Here is a 20,543-nt window from a genome sequence, read left to right as displayed (position 1 = left end):
AAACGAGCAATTTCGGTTAAAAAAAATGCAGTTCGACCATGGCAAACGTATAACATGTAGTCTAGTAATGGATAAGATAATTGAACTGGTTAATGTGGCTAGAGGAAAACTTTACCAGCCCGCTAATTGTGGCATACCTTAGAACTTTTTACTTTCGTAAACTATGTTCTTCAAATGTTTCTCTCTAAATCACACTTGTGAAAAATTCGTATATTTGTGCCACAGTCATGAACATCTGAATAAGATGGTTCTAGCCTCGTGTTTAAATTAAGTTAAAATTGAATATGAATTTATTTTTCAGACGTTAATATATTGCACATCTCTTAGCTAGATAACAAAAACATGTTCTCAGAACTTCAATAATTCATTGAGTTGGTAAATGTATATATAGTATTTTGAAGTTACACACTTGTAAAGAAGAGAGTGCAAGTCATCAATCAGTTATTTCAAAACATATATTGTATGCAGCATCATAGTCAGGCCCTTAGTCTCTTTTTCAGAGTTCAGACTCCTCCAGTGGGGAAAAGCAGAGGGTTATAGTGAAAGAGGGTTCTAAGAGGCCGAATTCCTTCTCACGAGAATCGGATTTGCTGCTGCGGATAAGATCACAGTGGGTAAAACCTGGATCTACAGTCCAGCTGCAACAACTCTTAGTCAGATTGGCATGGCAGGCTTGTCCCAGTCCCCCTGAGGTATTTAGTCCATAAAGTCTCAGGTCCTTCAGGATGCTATGAGGAATACACGTTGGCAGAGTCAAAGGTTACATGACCTCAGGAACAGCACTTACAGATAAGGGCACTTGATCGACCCTTGGAGTTCTCTTTATTGTCCTGGGATCGAGGTCTAGACCTCAGGCCTCCTCACATGTCTGTTCTTTAGCAGGTCCAGAATGTTCTGAGGAGGGGCCAGGATATGCTTTATTTATGCTTGGCACTAGCTTGTGGATAGAGTTGACTCCTGGCCCCTCGCTAACCAATAAATAAAAAGTTCCCAGGGGAAACTCTACCCAATTTGCAGTATGTTCTGTGTGCCCTGCCTCAGATACTCCCACAGTGCCCCTCTTTGCCTAAATCTAAAATGGTGAACTTGTGCAGAGCCTGTTTGTCCCTCGTCCTTCTGGACCTATCAGCAGCCTTCGACACGGTCTGCCACCGCACCCTAAAAACACTCCTACATGACGCCGGAGTCCAAGAGAAGGCCCTGGCCTGGACCACATCCTTCCTCTCCGGCAGAACCCAGAGTGTCTGCCTCCCACCCTTCCGCTCCAAGACCACCGAGATCATCTGCGGCGTCCCACAGGGATCTTTCTTCAGCCCGACGCTCTTCAATATTTACATGGCACCACTCGCCCACGTCGCACGACAACACAACCTCAACATTATCTTCTACGCCGACGACACCCAGCTGATCATATCCCTCACCGAAAACCCCCACACCACCAAAACCAACCTCCACAAAGGAATGAAGGCCGTCGCCGAATGGATGAAGGACAGCAGGCTGAAGCTGAACTCAGACAAGACGGAGGTCCTCATCCTCGGCCCCACCTCATCAGCCTGGGACAACTCCTGGTGGCCAACAGCTCTAGGAACAGCCCCAGAAACCACTGACCATGCACGCAACTTGGGGACCATCCTCGACTCCACCCTCTCCATGAACAAGCAAGTCAACGCCGTCTCCGCGTCCTGCTTCAACACCCTCCGAATGCTCCACAGGATCTTCAAATGGATCCCCTCCGACACAAGAAAAACCGTCACCCAGGCCCTCGTCACCAGCAGACTGGACTACGGGAACGCCCTCTATGCAGGAACAACAACCAAGCTCCTGAGACGGCTGCAACGCATCCAGAACGCCTCGGCACGACTGACCCTCGACGTCCCCCGTCGCAGCCACATCACACCCCACCTGGGAGGCCTGCACTGGCTCCCTGTCAACAAAAGGATCACCTTCAAACTCCTCATCCATGCACACAAAGCCCTACACAACGCCGGACCAGCACACCTCAACGACCGACTCAGCTTCTACACCCCCACCCACAGCCTCTGCTCTGCCAGCCTTGCCCTCGCCACAGTTCCCCGCATCTGGAAAAGAACCGCCGGCGGCAGTTCCTTTTCCTACCTCGCTGCCAAGACCTGGAACACTCTCCCTACCAATCTACGACAGACCCAAGACCTGCTGGCCTTCAGTAGACTCCTCAAGACCTGGCTCTTCGATCAGTAGCAGCCCCCCCCCCCCCCCCCAGCGCCTTGAGACCCTCACAGGTATGTAGCACGCTCTACAAATGTACTGATTGATTGATTGATTGACCCCAGAAGTGCAGCCAGGGAAAATTAGCAACTTCTCCTCTGTGGTCACTTTACCCGTTCTGGGGGCAGCTTCCTCCCTACTGGGATTGGAGCCTGCCTGATTGAGGGAGCAAAGAGGGGGCATATACAGATGTAATCTGACATCTAGCTGTGACAGGGAAGGTCCCTTTGAAGTTAATCAAATTCCTAGGCTCTGCCTAAATGGCCATCCTGCCAGAGGTACAGAAAGGCCTCTCTGCACCTATGCCTTTGTCTCTGCTCTGTGGGCAGTTTTCACACCTGATTTAGGGCTTGAACACTCACAGGGCTACAGCTGGAGGCTAATAAGAATGTGGGGGGGAAGGTCATTTTCTAAAAGTACCTTTTCCGTATTATGTATTAAAAATATGACTTAACCAGTGAATTGATTGGGCTTTTAATAAATATTACAAAGAGTCCAAAAATTTAATTTCAATCTAGTTCCTAACTGCAGATAGCATTATTAAATGAAATAGTGCAGACCAGTGTTTCTCTATGGAGCAGCCAACCTTGCAACAGTTAAAATGTTTTGTTGCTAGTCATTTTAACTTTACATTTCTACATGCCATACTTTTAAATACCATGCGCCGTATCTACAAGGCCACAAGTCCTACATGTGGGTGACTTATTGATATTTAATAGGATTTTTTTCTCCTGTCAAAATAGGTTTATTTTGATAATTTGGGTTGCTGTTTAAAACTGCAGCTGCTAGGCTTCTGTGGCAGGTCTGGAGTCATGTTTGTCTGGTCACACAAGCGGATGGCACAGTGATGCTGTATTCCAAAAGTGATGTTTAACTTTCTGTGACATAGGTGTACTTTGGACACCATATATCATGGACTTACAGGAGAAAGGAATATGCCAATTAGGCGTTAGTCAGTTCAACATGTTTTGGAGGTCAGATCAATTTTACTGCAGTCTGGTTAGCAGTATCCCAATGCACAGAGTAAAATAAAACCAGCAGCACTAGTTCACAAAATTGCTGTACTCTGCACTTGGGTGCTTCTACACCTGGCTCTCACACTTCCATCCTAGCTCCTGCAAGAAAGATCAAACATGCTTTGAGAATACTTACAAACATGTTAGCACCTAATTATGTCCCAAAGGGGTGGATTTACTTATGCAGAAGCCTTTTTCTGAGGAAATTATTTTAAAGATGTGAAACTGACTTCGGTAAACTATAAAAGTAATTTGCACACATGAGAAAGTTACTTGAATGTATAAGTCAGATTTCCACACTCAAATCGTTTTTTGAATGAGACCCTGAGGATATTAGATGCAGTATTTCCTCAGCCACATGATAGCAGCTTCTCAGTCAACAGCCCACATTTAATATTAACTGTTGACTTCCAGTCTGGGGCAATGACACCACACTCATTATCATCTTGAAGTATAATATCATGTGAGAGTTGAGCCATTTGAATAATCAGAGAGTCTTAGCTAGAAAAGAATGTATGCCCTGTTGGGTTCATAGCATTTGAGGTGACTCTAACATTTCTTTCATTTTTTTTACCAGCCTTTTTTGTCTGTTTCCAATATGTATTGGAAATGTAAAATAGAGTTCACGATTCACAAAGGTAACCTCCGTTGCAAATAGAATTTTACCACCAAATTACATTTTTTGCTCCTCTCAAAAATATACAAAGGGATTCCTGGTGGGCCTAGATGTGTTTATGAGCATGGACATCTCCGCCATGAGAGCAGAGAAATACACAATTGTAAATTCCACTGAAGGTTGTGGGAAGTGGTCATTCCAAGGTGTTGTTTGCCTTAGAAGTTTGAAAAAGTGTCTCTGTTTTGTGGGATTTCTTAATTCTGCCCCAACCCTTTCCCACCCTGGAAATGGTCAGACATTTCCTCTGCTTGCTGGATAGGAAAGTGAACAGATCGTTCCCACACCTGCTGGGGTTGTAGGTTTAGCACTTTCTCCATTTAAAAAAAGTATTTTTCTGTGGAGAAAAAAAGTTCAATTTTGCACAGGGGGCTCCATTCCCCTTGCGCGTAGTATGGAGAACTTAGCCCAGTGGGAATAGGACCTTTCTAGAACATTGTAATTCCCAGTAGCACACCTTCAAAACTGCACTTAATGCAGCTATCTGAGTGTACTATGGGAAAAATGGTAAATACCAAAAAAGTATGAAAACTACACCGGCTCATAGGCACAAAACTATGGGTCTAGATTTATTATTGGTTAGAATAGGTCCAGTGAACTCTCTGATGGAAAGTAAAGTAAGAAAGTATCCTGGAGTAGAATATACAGATAAACATTGAACCACAAAGTGTAGGCTACTGTGAGAAATACATTTTAAAATAACATTTTAACTTGCACACCTATAGAAAAATAATTTTGCATAGAAAAAAATAACTCATATTAAAATGTGCCTGCTTTACACGTTTTAGAATCACTTTAGAATGCTTTTAAACTCTGCTAAAAGAATCCATTAGTTAATCACACGTAGGGTATATGTGCTTTTTTTAAACATGTAGGTAAAAAAACGTGAAGGAAAGACATCGTAGTATGCTGTGATGCTATCATTTCTAATGTGCTTCTGTAACTAGGCCCAAACCATCTTTCTTTCAACTCTTTCTCACAGCTAAATGGACATTTATTTAGAATATGTTGCCTATCACCAGTATCCTACTAAAGAGTGTATTGACTTCAAGATTATGTTATTTTGCTTCATCACACCATATTAGATCAAACTAGTATAACAATTAACTTTGCTTTAGGTTCATAATGAATAGACTGTTAGAGTGATGAATAATTCAGAGATATTTTATGAATGCTTAACCAGGACATTGTCGATAGATTTACTTCATTGCATTTGTGTAGCCCTTTGTATTCACAATGGGACAGTGAACGTAGCTAATAGCTTAGGTGGGAAGATTCTCATGAGAACTTTCCTCCATGTTTCCATATTTATATCATTGAATTTACCATGTTCTGGCTTGAATGTTTACCATGGGAATCGGGAGGAGAAACAGAGGATGTTGATAACACCATCGCTTAAGTGGTTTCCATTGGCTGAAAGCATCATGCACCTACTCATTTTTGTTCCATTATTATGCAGTTTTATACTACAATTGAGTGTTCCTGGTTATAGACTTTTTACTGAGACCCCTTTTGCCTCTCCTTTGAGAGAGTCCTTTCTTTAACCATCCTAAACCCCACTCCTTGCTGCTCATTTCTGAAAGCTATTGCTAACGGTGGCTTTACCCTCATTTGTTCTGACCTTTCTTTATCAATTCTACTGCAATGATTATTCCTCTATGATAACAGTTGCTACTGCAGCTGTGGGGAGCTCGGCTTAGTTTCCCGAACAACTCTTTATGGGAAGTTCCAGACTGCATCTATGCTCTGAAAATCTGACTCTTTCTTAGAAGGAACCCTTCATGAGTTCTCTATCAGGGCCACTTAGGCTCCTTTAACTATTTTAGTGACAACATTCCTTTATGGAACACTCTGTTTGATTTATGTTATCACTAATCACCTTTTTTTCTTGACATTTCTGTAATGTCGACTAACTGGAATGAAGATGATAAAACCATACCAATTCCTTAAATGATAAATAAAGGTTTTGGAAGCTTCTATAACTTCTAGTCATTGACTGAAATTACATAACCTATCAGTTGAAGATATTTATGACTTGTACTTTTTATCCATGCTCCATTTGCAATACGGTGGTAAAGGTCCATCTGACCTGTCAAGCGCTATCAGGATTTCAACGGTGCAAGCTGTAAGTTGGGGTGTTTGGTTTAATACCCGATTTTTTCCAATCCTTGGGCACTAACACTACTGTTGGGAGAAAGTGACAAACAGGTAGATAGATATGTGCACCAGCAACAGGAATGCTGGATAGACGTTACAGATCAGAGATGGAGAATGCGAATGGAAAAAAGCAGTGCATCCTCTATTGCCTTATCCTCCCCTTGCAATCTGTCTCTTCAGGAAGGCATAGAGAAGGGATATTGAGACTCAATAGAATGTAGCCTTGACCAGAGAGATAGCAGTAGCAGTTTAACTGTAACATTTTGTTCTTGTGGGTCCTTCACCAAACTGAAATTTAGCTGAAATATATCAAATATAACATCGATCTAATAATGCTGATATTTAGTTTTGGCATATTTTAAAAATCAATTTCATTATTGTTGGAAAATGGCCTTCTCTGAAGAGTCATCCAAAACTTTTTACCTTCCTCCTCCTTTTTTTCTGACCTCGCTTTAGTTGGCTGTAGGACTCTAAGCGCTTTTCCACTGCCAAGCGGTGCTAAAGGAATGTTCTCTCTCCTCTAAACATGGTTTGATTGATACAGCCACTTGTTTGACAAATCGAGATCACTATAAGTGCCAAGGGCCTAAAAATAAAAGGGTACTAGTGGGCCTGCAGCACTGATTGTGCCACCCACACCAATCACAAATAGCATGTTAAACATGTTACAGGCCTGCCACTAGAGAGCATGTGTGTGCAGTTTCACTGCCATGTTGACTTGGCAAGTAAAACCCTGTGCAAAGCCTTAAACTCCCCTTTAATTATATATGTCACCCCTAAGGTAGGCCCTTGGTAGCCCTTAGTACAGGATGATGTGTAATTAAAAGGTAGGACATATACTTTTAAGTTTTACATGTTCTGGTAGTGAAAAACACCCACATTTGTTTTTCACTACTGTGAGGCCTACCCCTCTTATAGGTTAACACTAGGAATTATTTATTGCACTTATAGCTGTTATTCCCAAACTGGAAAAAGTAGTTCTGACATGTTTCATATCATTGGAATGGTAATTATAAATCCTCTTTGCTGGCAACGTCATATTTATCCTTACTACTTCAGAAATGTACTTTTATCTGTTCTTTTTCCATTTGTCGCCCTAAGTGGTAAGGGTATGCCCAGACCTGGGTCTCGTGCTTACTATGCCACCAGATTCAAGCTAACCTGGCTGATGAGGGGGGACACCCCGAAACCGGTCCCAGGATGCTTGTTTCTGGTCCAGGGAGAATCTGGTTTGGCAGTTCAGTCTGGACTATTCCCATGGGTAGCAGGGTCAATACTGATTTGCAGATGGCTGGTCCAAAACTGGAATGGCTTGGAAAGCAAAGAAACAATGAATTTAACCCAGATCTTTGACCATGTTTGATTTGTTCAGCATTCCGTCCATCATCTGTGTTTTTTGCATTTGTTGTTCTAAGTGGGAATGGAATGCCCAGACGTGGGTACCGTGATCACTGTTCCATTGGATTCAAGCTAGCTTGGCTGATGAGGGGTGATACCCTGAAACCGGTCCATGGATACTTGTTTCTGGTCTTCAAGGAGGACCGGACCTGGCAGTTCGGGCTGGACTGTTTCTATTGGGAGCAGGGTAATGACTGATTTGCATATAACCTGAGTCCAAACTGGATTGGTGTGACAAGTAAAAATCGATGGCTTTAACCCAGATCTGTTACGGGGTGAATGTTTGATTTGTTCAGCATTCCGTCCATCTGTTCTTTTTGCACTTTTAGAAAGATGGCATTTCTCTGCTCGTAGATCTGTGTGGGTGACAGCTGAACTTTGTGCATTCCCTGTAGAAGCCACACACAAAGGAAGGTTAGGTGTAATACAGAGTGGCTATCCACATCCTGATGGGTCATCCTGGGCAGGGGGGGAGGGACGAGCTGGCACACCTGAATAGGAATTGCTCTGTCATTACACAAAAGGTTGCATACTCCCAAGTAGTGAATCTGGAGCCAGAGCTGGTAGGAAGAACCTTTGTGTACTTCCAAGCCCCTCTTTGAAGTCACCTCCACTTCAAAGACACAACTGAGTATTAGTACAGGGTCTCTGACCCCAATAAAGATACAACTGGACCAGTGAAGCACTCTGCCAGGGAGATGGACTGCTGTGCTGCTACAAGGACTACCACTCTGCTGAACTGCTTCACCTGAAGAACTGCTTTTCTGCTGTGCTGCCCGGCTACCTGCTACCCTCTTCACTGCTGAGGAAGAACTGGACTCTTGCTTCAACCCAGAGTGACCTCCAAGGCATTCTGGCTAGGCACCTGTTCCAAGACTCAGGTATGTCAAAGTCTTACCCCCAGTCCTGTGCCTGGTCCATTGGAAGTGGATCCAGGGGCTATCTCCAGTGGAACCAACACATCCTGAGCTGTGTGAGGCAGAATTAATGCATCGCTGCTGTTGTGTGAACAGAACCGTCGCATCGCACTTGAAAACTGTGCATCACCATCAACCACTTCATGGCAGCTGCTGCAGGAGAGACTATTGATGCATCCCCTCAACTGTGTGGAGAAACCTGGCGCATACCCCTTGCAACCAACACATCTCAAAACTGGCCTTTTATCTACGGAAATGGCGCATCGCCATCGTTGTGTGGAGAAAATCAATGCATCACCTCGACTGCAGGATCGACACCAACAAATCGCTCGACTACTCCCAGCATCTTGCAGTTATGACCAGGATCAAGATACTTTCGTTCAGTGGGCCTTGCGTAGCTTCTGTCTTGGCCTGAACTCTTGTTTTTGCCCTGGTCCAGCATGACCATATATCCTCCATAGGCGCTTATTGCTTCTAAGCGCTTTTTTTACTTTTAATCTTTAAAATGTCACATCTTGACTTCTAATTATTGGATTTTGGTTGTTTTTGGTCTTGTTTTATTCATAAAATCATAATCTATTTTTATAAACTTGTGTGGAATTTTTTTGTGGTGTATTCACTTTAAAGTTTTGCTCAAATTCTTTACCCATTGCTTTATAAGTTAAGACTGACTGCTGTGTGCCAAGCTACCAGTGGGTGAGCAAAGTTAATTAAGGGTGTACATCTGACTTACCCTGACTTGAACTGTGGTTCCTGATTGGACAGGGAGCATACCACTGTCAACCAGAAACCCAATTTCTAACAATTATCCATTCAATGTTTGTATTCTACATTTTCACTGATTGTCATGTTTAATTTGTCTACTAATTTAAAATACATAGTTTATACCATGTTTTTCTTCATCTCTACTGCGTTCACTTTAGCATATTCCAACCAAGCTGTTTCTAAACATTGCTAAATTCCTGCTGATGTATTCTTTCATGGCTGCATTGTAACGTATGAACTTCCCTATACCTTGCCAGGTATTGATAATGAATGGAGGAAAACTCAGTGTGTGCCTCGTGAGGTGTGTATAGATGTTGGAAAAGAGTATGGGGCTCCAACAAACACCTTCTTTAAACCCCCGTGTGTATCCATCTACAGATGTGGGGGCTGCTGCAATAGTGAAGGACTGCAGTGCATGAATATCAGCTCAACCTACATCAGCAAAACGGTGAGTATTCCATACATACTTTTCCTTTTATATTTTGAAAATGTTTTTTCTGCACCCAAAAATGAGTGGTTTTTTTCATTGTTTACTTTAGGTAAAAGAAATATATTCCTTAAGGCATATTTATTGACTACGCTCCTAAGTGAAATATGTTATCTTCTCTTATAGAATGGCTTCATGTAATATGAAAAAAGCTCATATTCTGTAACAGCATTTTTTCATATAAATGGATTTTAAATCAACAACCTCAAACAACCTAACAACTCTCCCCAAACAGGTGTACATTAGTTCGAGCAAACTGAGAGAACAATAAACTCTTTTTTAAAAGACAGCAATCTGGATTTATAATCAATGTGCCTTAATATCCAATTTATGTCAGAGCTTTTCAAGAGTATTCACTCTCTCAGCCTGAATATCACTCTTACTGTGACAAAACAATACATGACAGAACATGAAACCTTTGGAATTCCAATGGCATTTTAAAATAAGGATCCCACACACCTCAGGCCTTTACATATAAAGGCAACTGATTTCAAACCAAAATTCAGATCGAACATTGAGAACTTGACCCGTTCCTTCTGCGCCCCTCATTTGTAAATTCAGAAACACCTAATTATGCAGCCACGGCTCGTGCAGGGCGTTACACCGGGCGGTGACGTCAGGCAGAGGAGGGGCAGGGTGGGGGGTTGTAAAATGCGGGATATAGATTATGTCAGGTAAGTACCGGAAAAAAAGAATTTCGTTACCAGCGCTGCATCACATTTGGCGATTCAGCGCGGGTAACGATTTTTTGTTTTTGTTTTCGGTACTTACCTGACATCGTCCATATCCCGCATTTTACAACCCCCCACCCTGCCCCTCCTCTGCCTGACATCACCACCCGGTGTAACGCCCTGCACGAGCCGTGGCTGTAATTATTTCAGGTAATATTCACAACTTGGAAAGTTTCCGTAGCCTTGCTCCCACACTGCCAAAGTTACCCTCTGCCCACCTTCCAGAATATGTGTCAGTTTGTGGTCTGGCTGGTGGGCAGTGCGGCGGTCCTGTGGCTGTGTAGTTCAAAGGCTCATATGTGCGCCTTTGAGCTGCAGTGCCAAAGGCGAGGCAAAGCAAGTTCCTGCATGGCATGGACTTTGCAGTCGATGCTGTGCAGGAGCTGGGGTGCATGCACTTGGGGGCACCACGTGCCCCTCTGCATGTATTCTCAGGCCCTGAGACAGCAGGGGGCCCTGTAGGGCCCCGTTAGTTTCCTCACCGCCAACATTTTCATGGTGTGAGCACCCCCATGAGACTGGTGGCAGTGAGGAAACACGTAATATGCTTGCCTGTGCCGCAGCAGCACCAACAAGCATATGCCTTAGACCCCCACAATCTCTGGCGGTTGTGGCAGTCCTATGGCGGTCTGACCACCATAGTCGTAATACGGCGGTCAGACCACTGGTGCATCGGTCCCCGACTTTCACCGCACCTCCACTGCAGGTTTGACAGTCCGATGAACCGCCAAACTTGTAATTAGGCCCCCGATTTTCGCAGTGACCTAGCCCTTTGTCAGATGGGAGGAATTCCAAGCAGATAAATCCTTTCCTCTTATACTTGGAGGTGGTGAGAAGGCACTTTAAACATAATACCGTTGTCCCTTATTAAAAGAATGTAAAGTCAATAAGTGACTTTTGATTAGGGCATTCCATATTTGAACTGGATTTTGCAAAGCAAACTAGGTCTGTCCTTTAAATCAGGTTTGATTGTGATTTTTTAAATGTGTTGTTGTGAGCACAAGCGACATAAAACAACATCTTGCATTAGTAAAGCCAATAGGTCTCCCCCTTTCTAACTGCAGTGGAACTCTTGGCTTGGCTAAGAATTTTTTTGGTCCCCGAACATGCTGCATACATGTACCCAGCTGAGGGGAAGCCACATTGGACTAGGATTTCTTACTTTTTTTTAAACTCCCTTATAAGGTTTCCACTATGCAAGCACAAACTTTTGTGGTGGCCATCTTGTGATTGAGTTTTAAAAAAATGTCACTCCATACAAGATGACGACCATGCACTCGCAAACATGCATGGTGGCAATTATTTACTGGCATTTACTGTGAATTCTGAGACTCCATTACAGGATGGATGCCAAACATGTACCCACATGCATGGTGGCCAAATTGTAATGGTTTTACTTAGGCAATTCAACACAAATTGATACTGCCAAGCTATGCAAATTTTGGCATCATTGTGCACTAAAGAGGTTGTGGGGGAAATGGAGGGCGAGGAGGCCCAGAGATAATGAAGGGATGCCTAAGTAACCTTTAAAGACATCCCACCTAGCCAATCAAAATTTTCAAAAAATTGCAATGAGTAAAGAGGACACACAAAAGACCACTCTACTTGTACTGTATGTATGAGTGTATATGAACGTGTATTTGTAAATTGAGATCTGAGAAAATCAGCTACAGCACTCTGACCGTACGTAAAAATAAAATATGATGCAGCATAAATGTGGACCTCATGAATTTGCACTGAACATGTTAGATTTAAAAATATAATTAACCATCTCATATAATTTTTAAATATCAGTACAGGGGCTTCCTAGCAGGCAGAACTGTTTAGAACAGTCTAGAAATCATCATTTGTTCAAAGCCACACCACTGAAAATATAATTCTTATTGGTTCATCCGGGTACTATTGGCTTTAGTCACTACAACCTAAAAATATAGTGTAAACCCACAAAGATGCCTAAAAAAAAAAAAGAAGGAAAGACATGGGCATTGACAAAGTATTGAGTCAACAACCCAGATACTGAAGTGCACTTTTTAAGCCAATATAAATACGGGGTCTGGCAAAATGACTCCACTTACTCTGTAAGCGAGCCAGTGGCTGAAGTGGGCTGACCCATTTCCCCATGTTGTATGCTGTGGTGAGTGGAAGCAAAATGTGAATAATAAGTCAACAGACCAATGAATGAAGGTGTCTGATCCAGAGGCACTCTGAGCATATGTGTATGTATGTCATTTTTATTCTTTCATGTTTTGGTTTACATGAAGCTGACATCTCCGCTATACTGTCTCTGTTCCAGGCCTAAGTTTGAATTTGCTTTAAAAAACTGTGTGTTAGCAAACATCTGCTTCACAAAATGAGTGTGCTACTATGTATATGTTATTGTAGTTTCATGTTTTATTCGGAAAATATGTACCGAAAAGATATATATAATTGGTACAAGTGTTGACGTCCACAGTGACCGCAACGCCAGTAACTTGCAAGGGCTTATCGGCCTGACTTTTCAGAAGTCTCTGAAGGAAATATTGAGACACGGTGACATTAGAAGTGCCGGATATCATAAGATATCAGTCAGCAAAACACTTTTTCCACAATCAACCCGAGTGCACTTAGCATACCAACTAGCTCAGTAGTCTGATAAGGGCGGCTTCAAAGGGCTTTCCCCAGCTGTTGTAACCAACGATGAGAATTCTATATTCAATTTTGACATAAAAAACAAAATATGGATTATTTATATTACACACGCCCTATTATGAAGACCTGGCTCTGCCGAAGCAGCTTGACAATGGTCCTTTTCTTTTTATTCAGAGAATGATGCCGGGGAGGTTTTTATTATTACATTGGATTGGTGTATCTGGGCCAGTTGTACCATGTAGCTCACTGTGTCTGCGTCAGTCCTTTCCAGCATGAGGGCCCAGGGCCCCCAACATTACATATATGAACATGGTAGGTCAACCATTATCACTGTTTTGTATGGGCATAATACGGTGCCATAATTAATAGCTCTTGGCACAGAAGAGCTATCCCGTAAGCACAAAGACTGAATATATTTTGTCAACAAGTGTAAAAATGCTATGTTGATTTTTTGCAATAAACTGCGACTTTTTTTGGCACCAAAACCAATGTGTCAGTGGTGTCATTTGCGGGAAACGAGAGACGCAGTTGGTCTAGAGGAAGGGAGGGGAGGGGCAACTCGCCTCCTGGAGGGGGTTACGTTTTCACGATAAATAGCCCTTGGCACAGAAGTGCTATTCTGTGAGCACAAAAACGGAATATATTTTGTCAACTTTCCAACACACACAAGAAGTTAATCTGTCAGAATGATTCGATTCTCCCTTTATTCACATGCTGTTCTCCATTAAATACATGTGAGTTTTAAATGTAAAACATGCATGCGCGCGCACCCGAGTCTGAATGTTTCAAATAGTGGCCTGAGCAAAACACCCAATAACGCATTAGCAGCAGAACCTTCAGGAATGACCCCCCCAACACGGACATTGTAAGCGCTGCCCCGCCAGAGTGTGTCACTGCTAGTCCCGCATTCCAGGCAGGAGTGATGAATAAGTAATCCGAGTGGAGGGGACGGGACATTCCAGACAGAGCCTGGGCCGTCTGCCCCTGGCTGAAAGCAGCTCTCGACTCGAGCCGCTTCAAGGAGGCGAAGCGGTCAGCCGTAGGAGCAGGCGCTGTTCCAGATGGGCCCGCGGTTCCTGCTTTCCATATTTAGGCCAGAGGTAGACGGGAGGCTGCAGCTGGCAGGCAAGCTGCTTCCGTATCTGCAGATGTTGGTGTCACTGTTGGAACAGATGAGCGATAAGTAGCCGAGGGGATATAGATGTCAAGATTGTTAGGGACCAAGGAAAGCACCTGAACTCATTTATAGCCACATTGTGTAAGCGAAAGAAGTTTTCCCTTTTTTGTCGGTTTGTCATTCTGCTTTCACTCATAAAATATTGCTTTAAAGAAATATGTGTGCGGTAAATAACGTTTCACCAAAAAAATCACCATCGGTGCTTCTAAGTATCACCTGTACGGGCGATGCGTCATAGAGATTATTAATAATGTGTAGTGTTAAAACATTGCACAATTTAATAGCAGGACACACTTATGCAACTCGATCATGCGGAACAAACTTATGCAACTCCATCATGCGGGCGCTGCATAGTTAACAGCTCTGCGATTTTCACTTGAGCCTCCACACACTACCACGAGGAGAGGAGCCATAACATGGAGTTACTATCAGTAAACAATTGAAATATTGAGTCTCACTGTTAATAAAACTTTATTTTACATTTCCACTCAGGAAATATATTTATTTTCTGAAAACTAAAGTCATAAACGGGGGCTCGAACTTTAGAAAGTGAACAGATTGGAAGCCAGGGAGGGGTTAGGAAGCGAGACAAATGCAAATTGAAGGTGTTTCGAGCTATTCTCGTTCCTTTATTTATTCTCCAGATGTGTTTGTTCTTATGGCTCAAAAAGATTAATGCAAGCAGACATAAATCGCATATATGTTATTGCTGAAAACAAACAATTGGCAAAACAGGTTCTATGCATTTGGTAATTTTTATTCTGAATATTAATATTAGTGTTACTCAACCAGTGCTTAGCAACATTTTAAATAAAAGGAAATCTAAAGCATATAACTTGCTCTGCTGTGTGTTTTTATGAAAATTGCTGACATCTATCGACAATTTAGATTGTGGTGTGTGCCATTTTAAGAGATAAGGCAGAGCAAAAACTGCACTGTCATTAATTGTGCACACTGGTTTATGGCTCATTATGCATTAGCAGATCTGAGACACCTATGGCTAAATTATACATTGATATATTTCTGTGAGATTATCTCTGTGAATCGGATCACATGGGACTAAAATAAGACTAAGTCCTAGATATATTATTTTAACACAAGAAGGCGAGTGATCGTTTCAATTCACACATTTCAGGAAGGGACTGGTTTATCAGTTATGGAAGGATGCTCTCCAACTAACAAAATTACATATTCTAGCCAGACAGACTTGTATGGCAAAGAACAAGGCTTCACCATTAATGCATTAACAGACGGATACAATAATCTAATCCTTATCTAAATTACGCAAAGTTACTCATTTTTTGAGTGATTTAATCAAATGAATCAGAGGAAAATATATCTTGCACTGACAATCCATGATAGGATTGCTTTGGTTTAGCTTCAGAGAAGTAATTGCAAATTATGGTAAATTTGGTAAACATAAGAGCGAGTATTTCTTTACAGGTCCTTGAGCTAGAGTTGAAAGTGTTCGGAATTGCATTCAAATGGTACATCCACATTGTCTGGTCTTGTTGTCTTAAGTGGCACCAAAGTGCTCAACTTGTATCTAGCTTACAGAACACTTGAGTACTAATTTCAGAGTCTGTTTTTTTACTGTCTGGGGAATTATGCCTTTTGTGTTTCAGGCAAAAGTAACGTAGTTAGTCAGACCTCCAATCTCAGCCGTGGAGTAATCCAAAATGATGAGGCTCACTGCAGAATGTGAAGAGGAGACACTGAGTCTCCCCTATACACAGATATTCATTGGCCTTCAGCTGAATGGGGCCCCCCTGGCAGGTTAGGGGGTCCAATAAGGGCAGGGACCTGCACCACTGGAGCTGCTGGGGACTGCGTTACTCCCCTGATTTTCAGTTTTGAAGAAATTCCAAAAGATTGATGCTTGAACCTCAAATGGTTTATCTTATAATTACTGTTTCTAAAGTGTTGAATAGAACGCTACGGCTAGAGTTCACTGACCACAGATATTGCACGGGAGCTAGAGAGTGAATTTGCTCCACATTAAGGCTGCCCCATGACTCTGCACTGCTCAATGAATAATGCAGAGGGCATTAAATACTGTATGCTATTTCACCAAAAGCCAGTGAAGCAAAGTGAGAACTGGAGGAATGTGCTCACTGGTCTCCATAAGCAGCACTAGATCTGCTGTCTTGTTTCCTATTTACTGAAGTAGCCCACTTGTATGTTGACATGGTCTTTTCTAGAGATAATTAGGGCAACCATAGCCTGAACCTCCTAAGAAACAAGCAAAGAGGGCAGAATGTCTTTAGTAGTTTTAGATATTAGAAAGTGATATTGAAAATAACATTAATTTGTGATATTAGTAAAAGAATGACCACAAAATCAATGTAGACTCCCATTGTCTTGATCCGTTTTACTAATGACGGACAAGGCTCCAACAGTGGCTTTGCCACATGTCATGAATTTAGATACGGCTAACATAAAAGATATGATGATTCCATTGCCTGAATTAATTCCAGCCAATGATAATTACTATGTGCTGCAAGACAGTCCCTTGTTTTTTTGCCCAATATGATATCATCAGATTATTTCTTCATCTATGACTCCTAGGATGAGACTGAAGTAATGACTGGGGTCGAGGGAAAGAGTTTGCAGCTTGACATGAACAAGAAGCTAGTATAGTTGTAAAACCCCCATCACAGATCATTCATTAAGATGTGTCAGGTGTGGAAGAAGAAATTATATTGCTGACAGGGCTGACCCTTGGGAATTCCAAAAGCTACTTTATAGAATCAGAACGCGAATGAGCAGCGGGCCACAGCCTCCTCTCTGGCTCCTGGAAATTACTGAAAGCAGGCCATTGCTAAATTGAGAAGGTCCACTTGCTGAAGACTATCAGGCAAAATATTATGATCTACTGTGTCAGATGCTATTCACATATCCAGTGAAATTCACCCGTATGAAAATGGATTCTAATATTTTAATGGAAGAATATGATCACAGGGAGGCAAGATGGTCGCTGACTTACTGTAGGGGAGTAGTCGCGCTGTCTCTCCCCCGTGGTATATTGAAGCTGACACCTTGAACACAGTTGTCTATGCTGATTACCCCAGACTGACTGCTACAACTACTGTATATACCCCAAGGGCTCAAGCACTTACTAAAGCACCCTGAGGACTCCGAGGAAGCCTCGCCACGGATAACGGCGGGGAGACTCCTGAAGGCTTACCTGTCTCGGAGAGTAATACAGCTGATCTCCAGAATGGCTCCGAGAGGAATAAAAGCAAAAGAACAGAAGTAAACGAAAGAGTCTGCCCCAGTAACACCCCGGTTGGCGGCTGTATTGACCCAATGCGGGGGGGGCCCTCGTAAAGAAACTGGCGGCTGCTAAGAACACGGGGCTGATGGAAGAGCAGCCCGGGCATCGTACTGAAGGTAAAGACACATCCTCTGATGTGACTAAGAAGAGCACCAGGAGCCGGCTAGTTGCCGGCGCGAAGGGCAAAGATGCAGCGCTGCGGCAGCCCACCTTGTTTGAAGCCTTTCCCGCGACGGCAACTTTGGTCAGACAGGAGATGAGCACGGATGGAGCCGGAAGATCCTTAGCTCAAGTGCAGACTCCTCGCGGCACCGATCAAGCAGCAAGACAGTGTAAGCAGAACCCGGAGGGAGCGGATGAGGACGTTTTCACCGGCGCAGAGACTGGAAAGAGGGAGGAGATAAAAGGAGTCTCCGTGCCGGCACGGGCATCAGAGGATGCACTCACTCAGCTCGACGGAAGCATGCAACTGAAAGAAGCAGAAGTCGCAGAGGAGTGCGTGGAGGTCGGTCCGGATACAGACACTGAGGTAGACGCTGACACTAGTCAACAGGCCCAGGGCCTGCCCTCGGGTCTATCGATGGCCGCACAGGTACATTTACAGGCAGTAGAGCGCGTTGTGGATGAAACCACAGATAAAACCACGGGGCACAATGCCACAGATATTTGCACTCTACAGAATGCTCAGCCAGGGGAGGGCAGGGGGAGGGGGTAACTACCCCAGTGCTAGACTTGGTAATGGAAGTAAGAGAAGCTGCTAGCCGCACAAAATGTGTAAATCACAACAAGAGAAAGGAGAATAAGGCAACCTTGGCACCGGTAGTCACAGGGGGGTCTGTTATATCTAAAAAAACGCAGAAGGAAGCTATTCCGGCCTCAATACCAGGTTCCCCCAGCGATGATTGTTTTTTTTCTCTTAACGAAGACACAGGTTCATCACTATCAAGTGGGGAAAGCACCACTGGGTACTCTGACTCTGGCTCTAACTCTGATCCATCTACTGAGGAAAGTACCTCAGTTCATAGGGCACCTGGCACGGTAGGGACAAGGCATCAGAGGGAAAGCTCCCGGGCCAAGCAAAGAGCAAGAGGTAGCCCAACATAAGGCGAGGTAGCCAAGAAGCTTGATTGGGACTACTTCGCAACATCCCAACTGTATCAAGAGAACAGAGGCTTAGACGCACAGCAGCACACAGCTACAATGCAACCCCCTACTATGGAATTACTATTTGGCACTCTCAAGCAAATGCAGGGGGAGGCCAGGACAGAGACAAGAAGGGCCAGACAAGCGTCCAAAAAAATACAAGTGTCATTAAGGAAAATGAACAGAATGTACGCAGACATGGCAGGTAGAGTTACCCAGGTGGAGGAACGGACTGGGAAACTTGAGGACGAGGTGTCTAAATGGCAGGAGTCTAAAGAGGCACAGGAAAAACTGTCGGGAGATCTGCAATGGAAGCTCGAAGATTTCGAGAATGGTCAAAGAGGTAACAATGTTAGACTCTTGGGAATTACTGAGGGGGTTTGGGGGCAGGATATCCGCTCATTCGTAGTCCCCCTATTTAAGGGCGCCTTCCCAGAGTTATCGAGCTGGAACTGGGCGAGCAAGGTCCAACAGGTATACAGATTCCCCTTGACTCAGAGGAAGTGGTATATAGCTGCAGCAGACTCCAAACCAAGAGCAATTCTGGTCTTCTTTGGGAACTATATCCTCTGGCAGGAGGTCATGGACAGGGCAAGGCCAGAGGCAAAGAGATCAGTTAAGGGTATAACGTTCTTTGCCCGTCCAGACTCCTGCCACGCAACAGTGGAGAGGAGGTCGCGATTAAGGCAAATGATTCCGGCTTTCCAGTCTCTCGGACACAAGGTTTTTCTGTTATTCCCGTCACGTTTAAAAGTGCTGGTCAATGGGCAAGTTAGAATGTTCTTCTCAGAGATTAAGGCCCAGGCATACCTGACAGAGTTAAAAGAAAAGAAGGCTCAAGGTGTGGGTAATGGCGGAACACGGTAAAATGTCCTAGAGGAGCATTCACACAAGTCTTAGGAGTTTCCTAGCTCTGATTTCAGCATAGTTCTATATTTATCACGGCGGTGGGGTGTCAGTACAAGGGTACCATATGGAAGGTAATAACGAGGGGGTGGCGACTTCCTGCGGGCATACAGCTGCCGCACATAGGTCATGCCTGACCTATTTGCCTGTAAGGGGGGGCTCTGAGGGAGGGTTGGCAGGGGGGTGGGGAGGGGGAGGGTTGCAGGGCACACCTTAGAAGGACACTTGTCAGTATATAGACATGACACACTAAGGAACATATTGATCAAGGGGATAGCTCGGGATACGGCAGGCTTGAAAGGCAATAATATAAATCTGAGCAATTCTGGTCGGGAGGAATGGCTAGGACAGTCACCTAAAGCAGAGGGATGAATACCCGAACAATTACTATTAATGTTTGTAGACTGAACGACCGTATTAAAAGGCAGCGAGTGGCAGCGATGCTGAGAGCTTCGAGGGCTGATCTCATTTGCCTACAGGAGACCCACATTGAAGGAACAAGAGGTTTCTGTTGGACCAGCTAGGCTTTCACCTTTTGGCTCATTCAAAACAGGGGACCAAAACTAGAGGAGTGGCAATACTCTCTAAAGATAAGCAGGTCCCAGTCAGGAAGAAACTTGAGTATTTGTGGGGGAGGTGGGTTTTAGTAGAATGTCTGGTTAACGGTGGTTGGGTCACGCTAGGTTCTATCTAAGGCTCGACAGAGGACGATCCTGAGATCTTCTCCTTTTTAGACCTTGAGTTGTTGGCGTGGGCCCCCTTAGTGATCCTTGGGGGTGATTTTAATATTAAAGGCATAGGTGGTCTTGGGTTGCAGCCGACAGACAAATACCAGGGGCGTAAGAAAAAGGTATGTCGGGCAATTTTAAGCCTGGCAAGAAATAACACATTAGTAGACACATGGCCTATACTTAAGCCGCAAGATGACGGGGCAACCTACTTTTCAGCTCCCCACAAGATCTGTGTAAGGCTAGATTATGTTTTGATTTCAAATAGGTTGGTAGCAAAATCCCAGATAGAATAA

At 43.7% G+C, this 20,543-nt stretch overlaps 1 protein-coding gene across 5 annotated transcripts in view; it reads left to right on the top strand.

Annotated features, from left to right (window-relative positions):
* Nucleotides 1-20,543, top strand: part of VEGFC (vascular endothelial growth factor C) — a 551,666-nt gene that overhangs the window by 408,286 nt on the left and 122,837 nt on the right. For 4 of the 5 annotated variants that reach the window (XM_078677689.1, XM_078677686.1, XM_078677688.1 and 1 more), the window contains exon 3: nt 9,428-9,618. In XM_078677689.1, coding sequence (XP_078533815.1) covers nt 9,428-9,618 — 191 coding nt within the window. The remainder of the gene's footprint in view (nt 1-9,427; nt 9,619-20,543) is intronic. The other variant, XM_078677690.1, reaches the window with a different exon arrangement.

This window comes from Lissotriton helveticus, chromosome 2_1 (assembly GCF_964261635.1).
Source record: "Lissotriton helveticus chromosome 2_1, aLisHel1.1, whole genome shotgun sequence".
Lineage (NCBI taxonomy): Eukaryota > Metazoa > Chordata > Amphibia > Caudata > Salamandridae > Lissotriton > Lissotriton helveticus.
The sequence above is the reverse complement of the archived record's forward strand: the minus strand, read 5'-3'. Positions and strand labels throughout refer to the sequence as shown.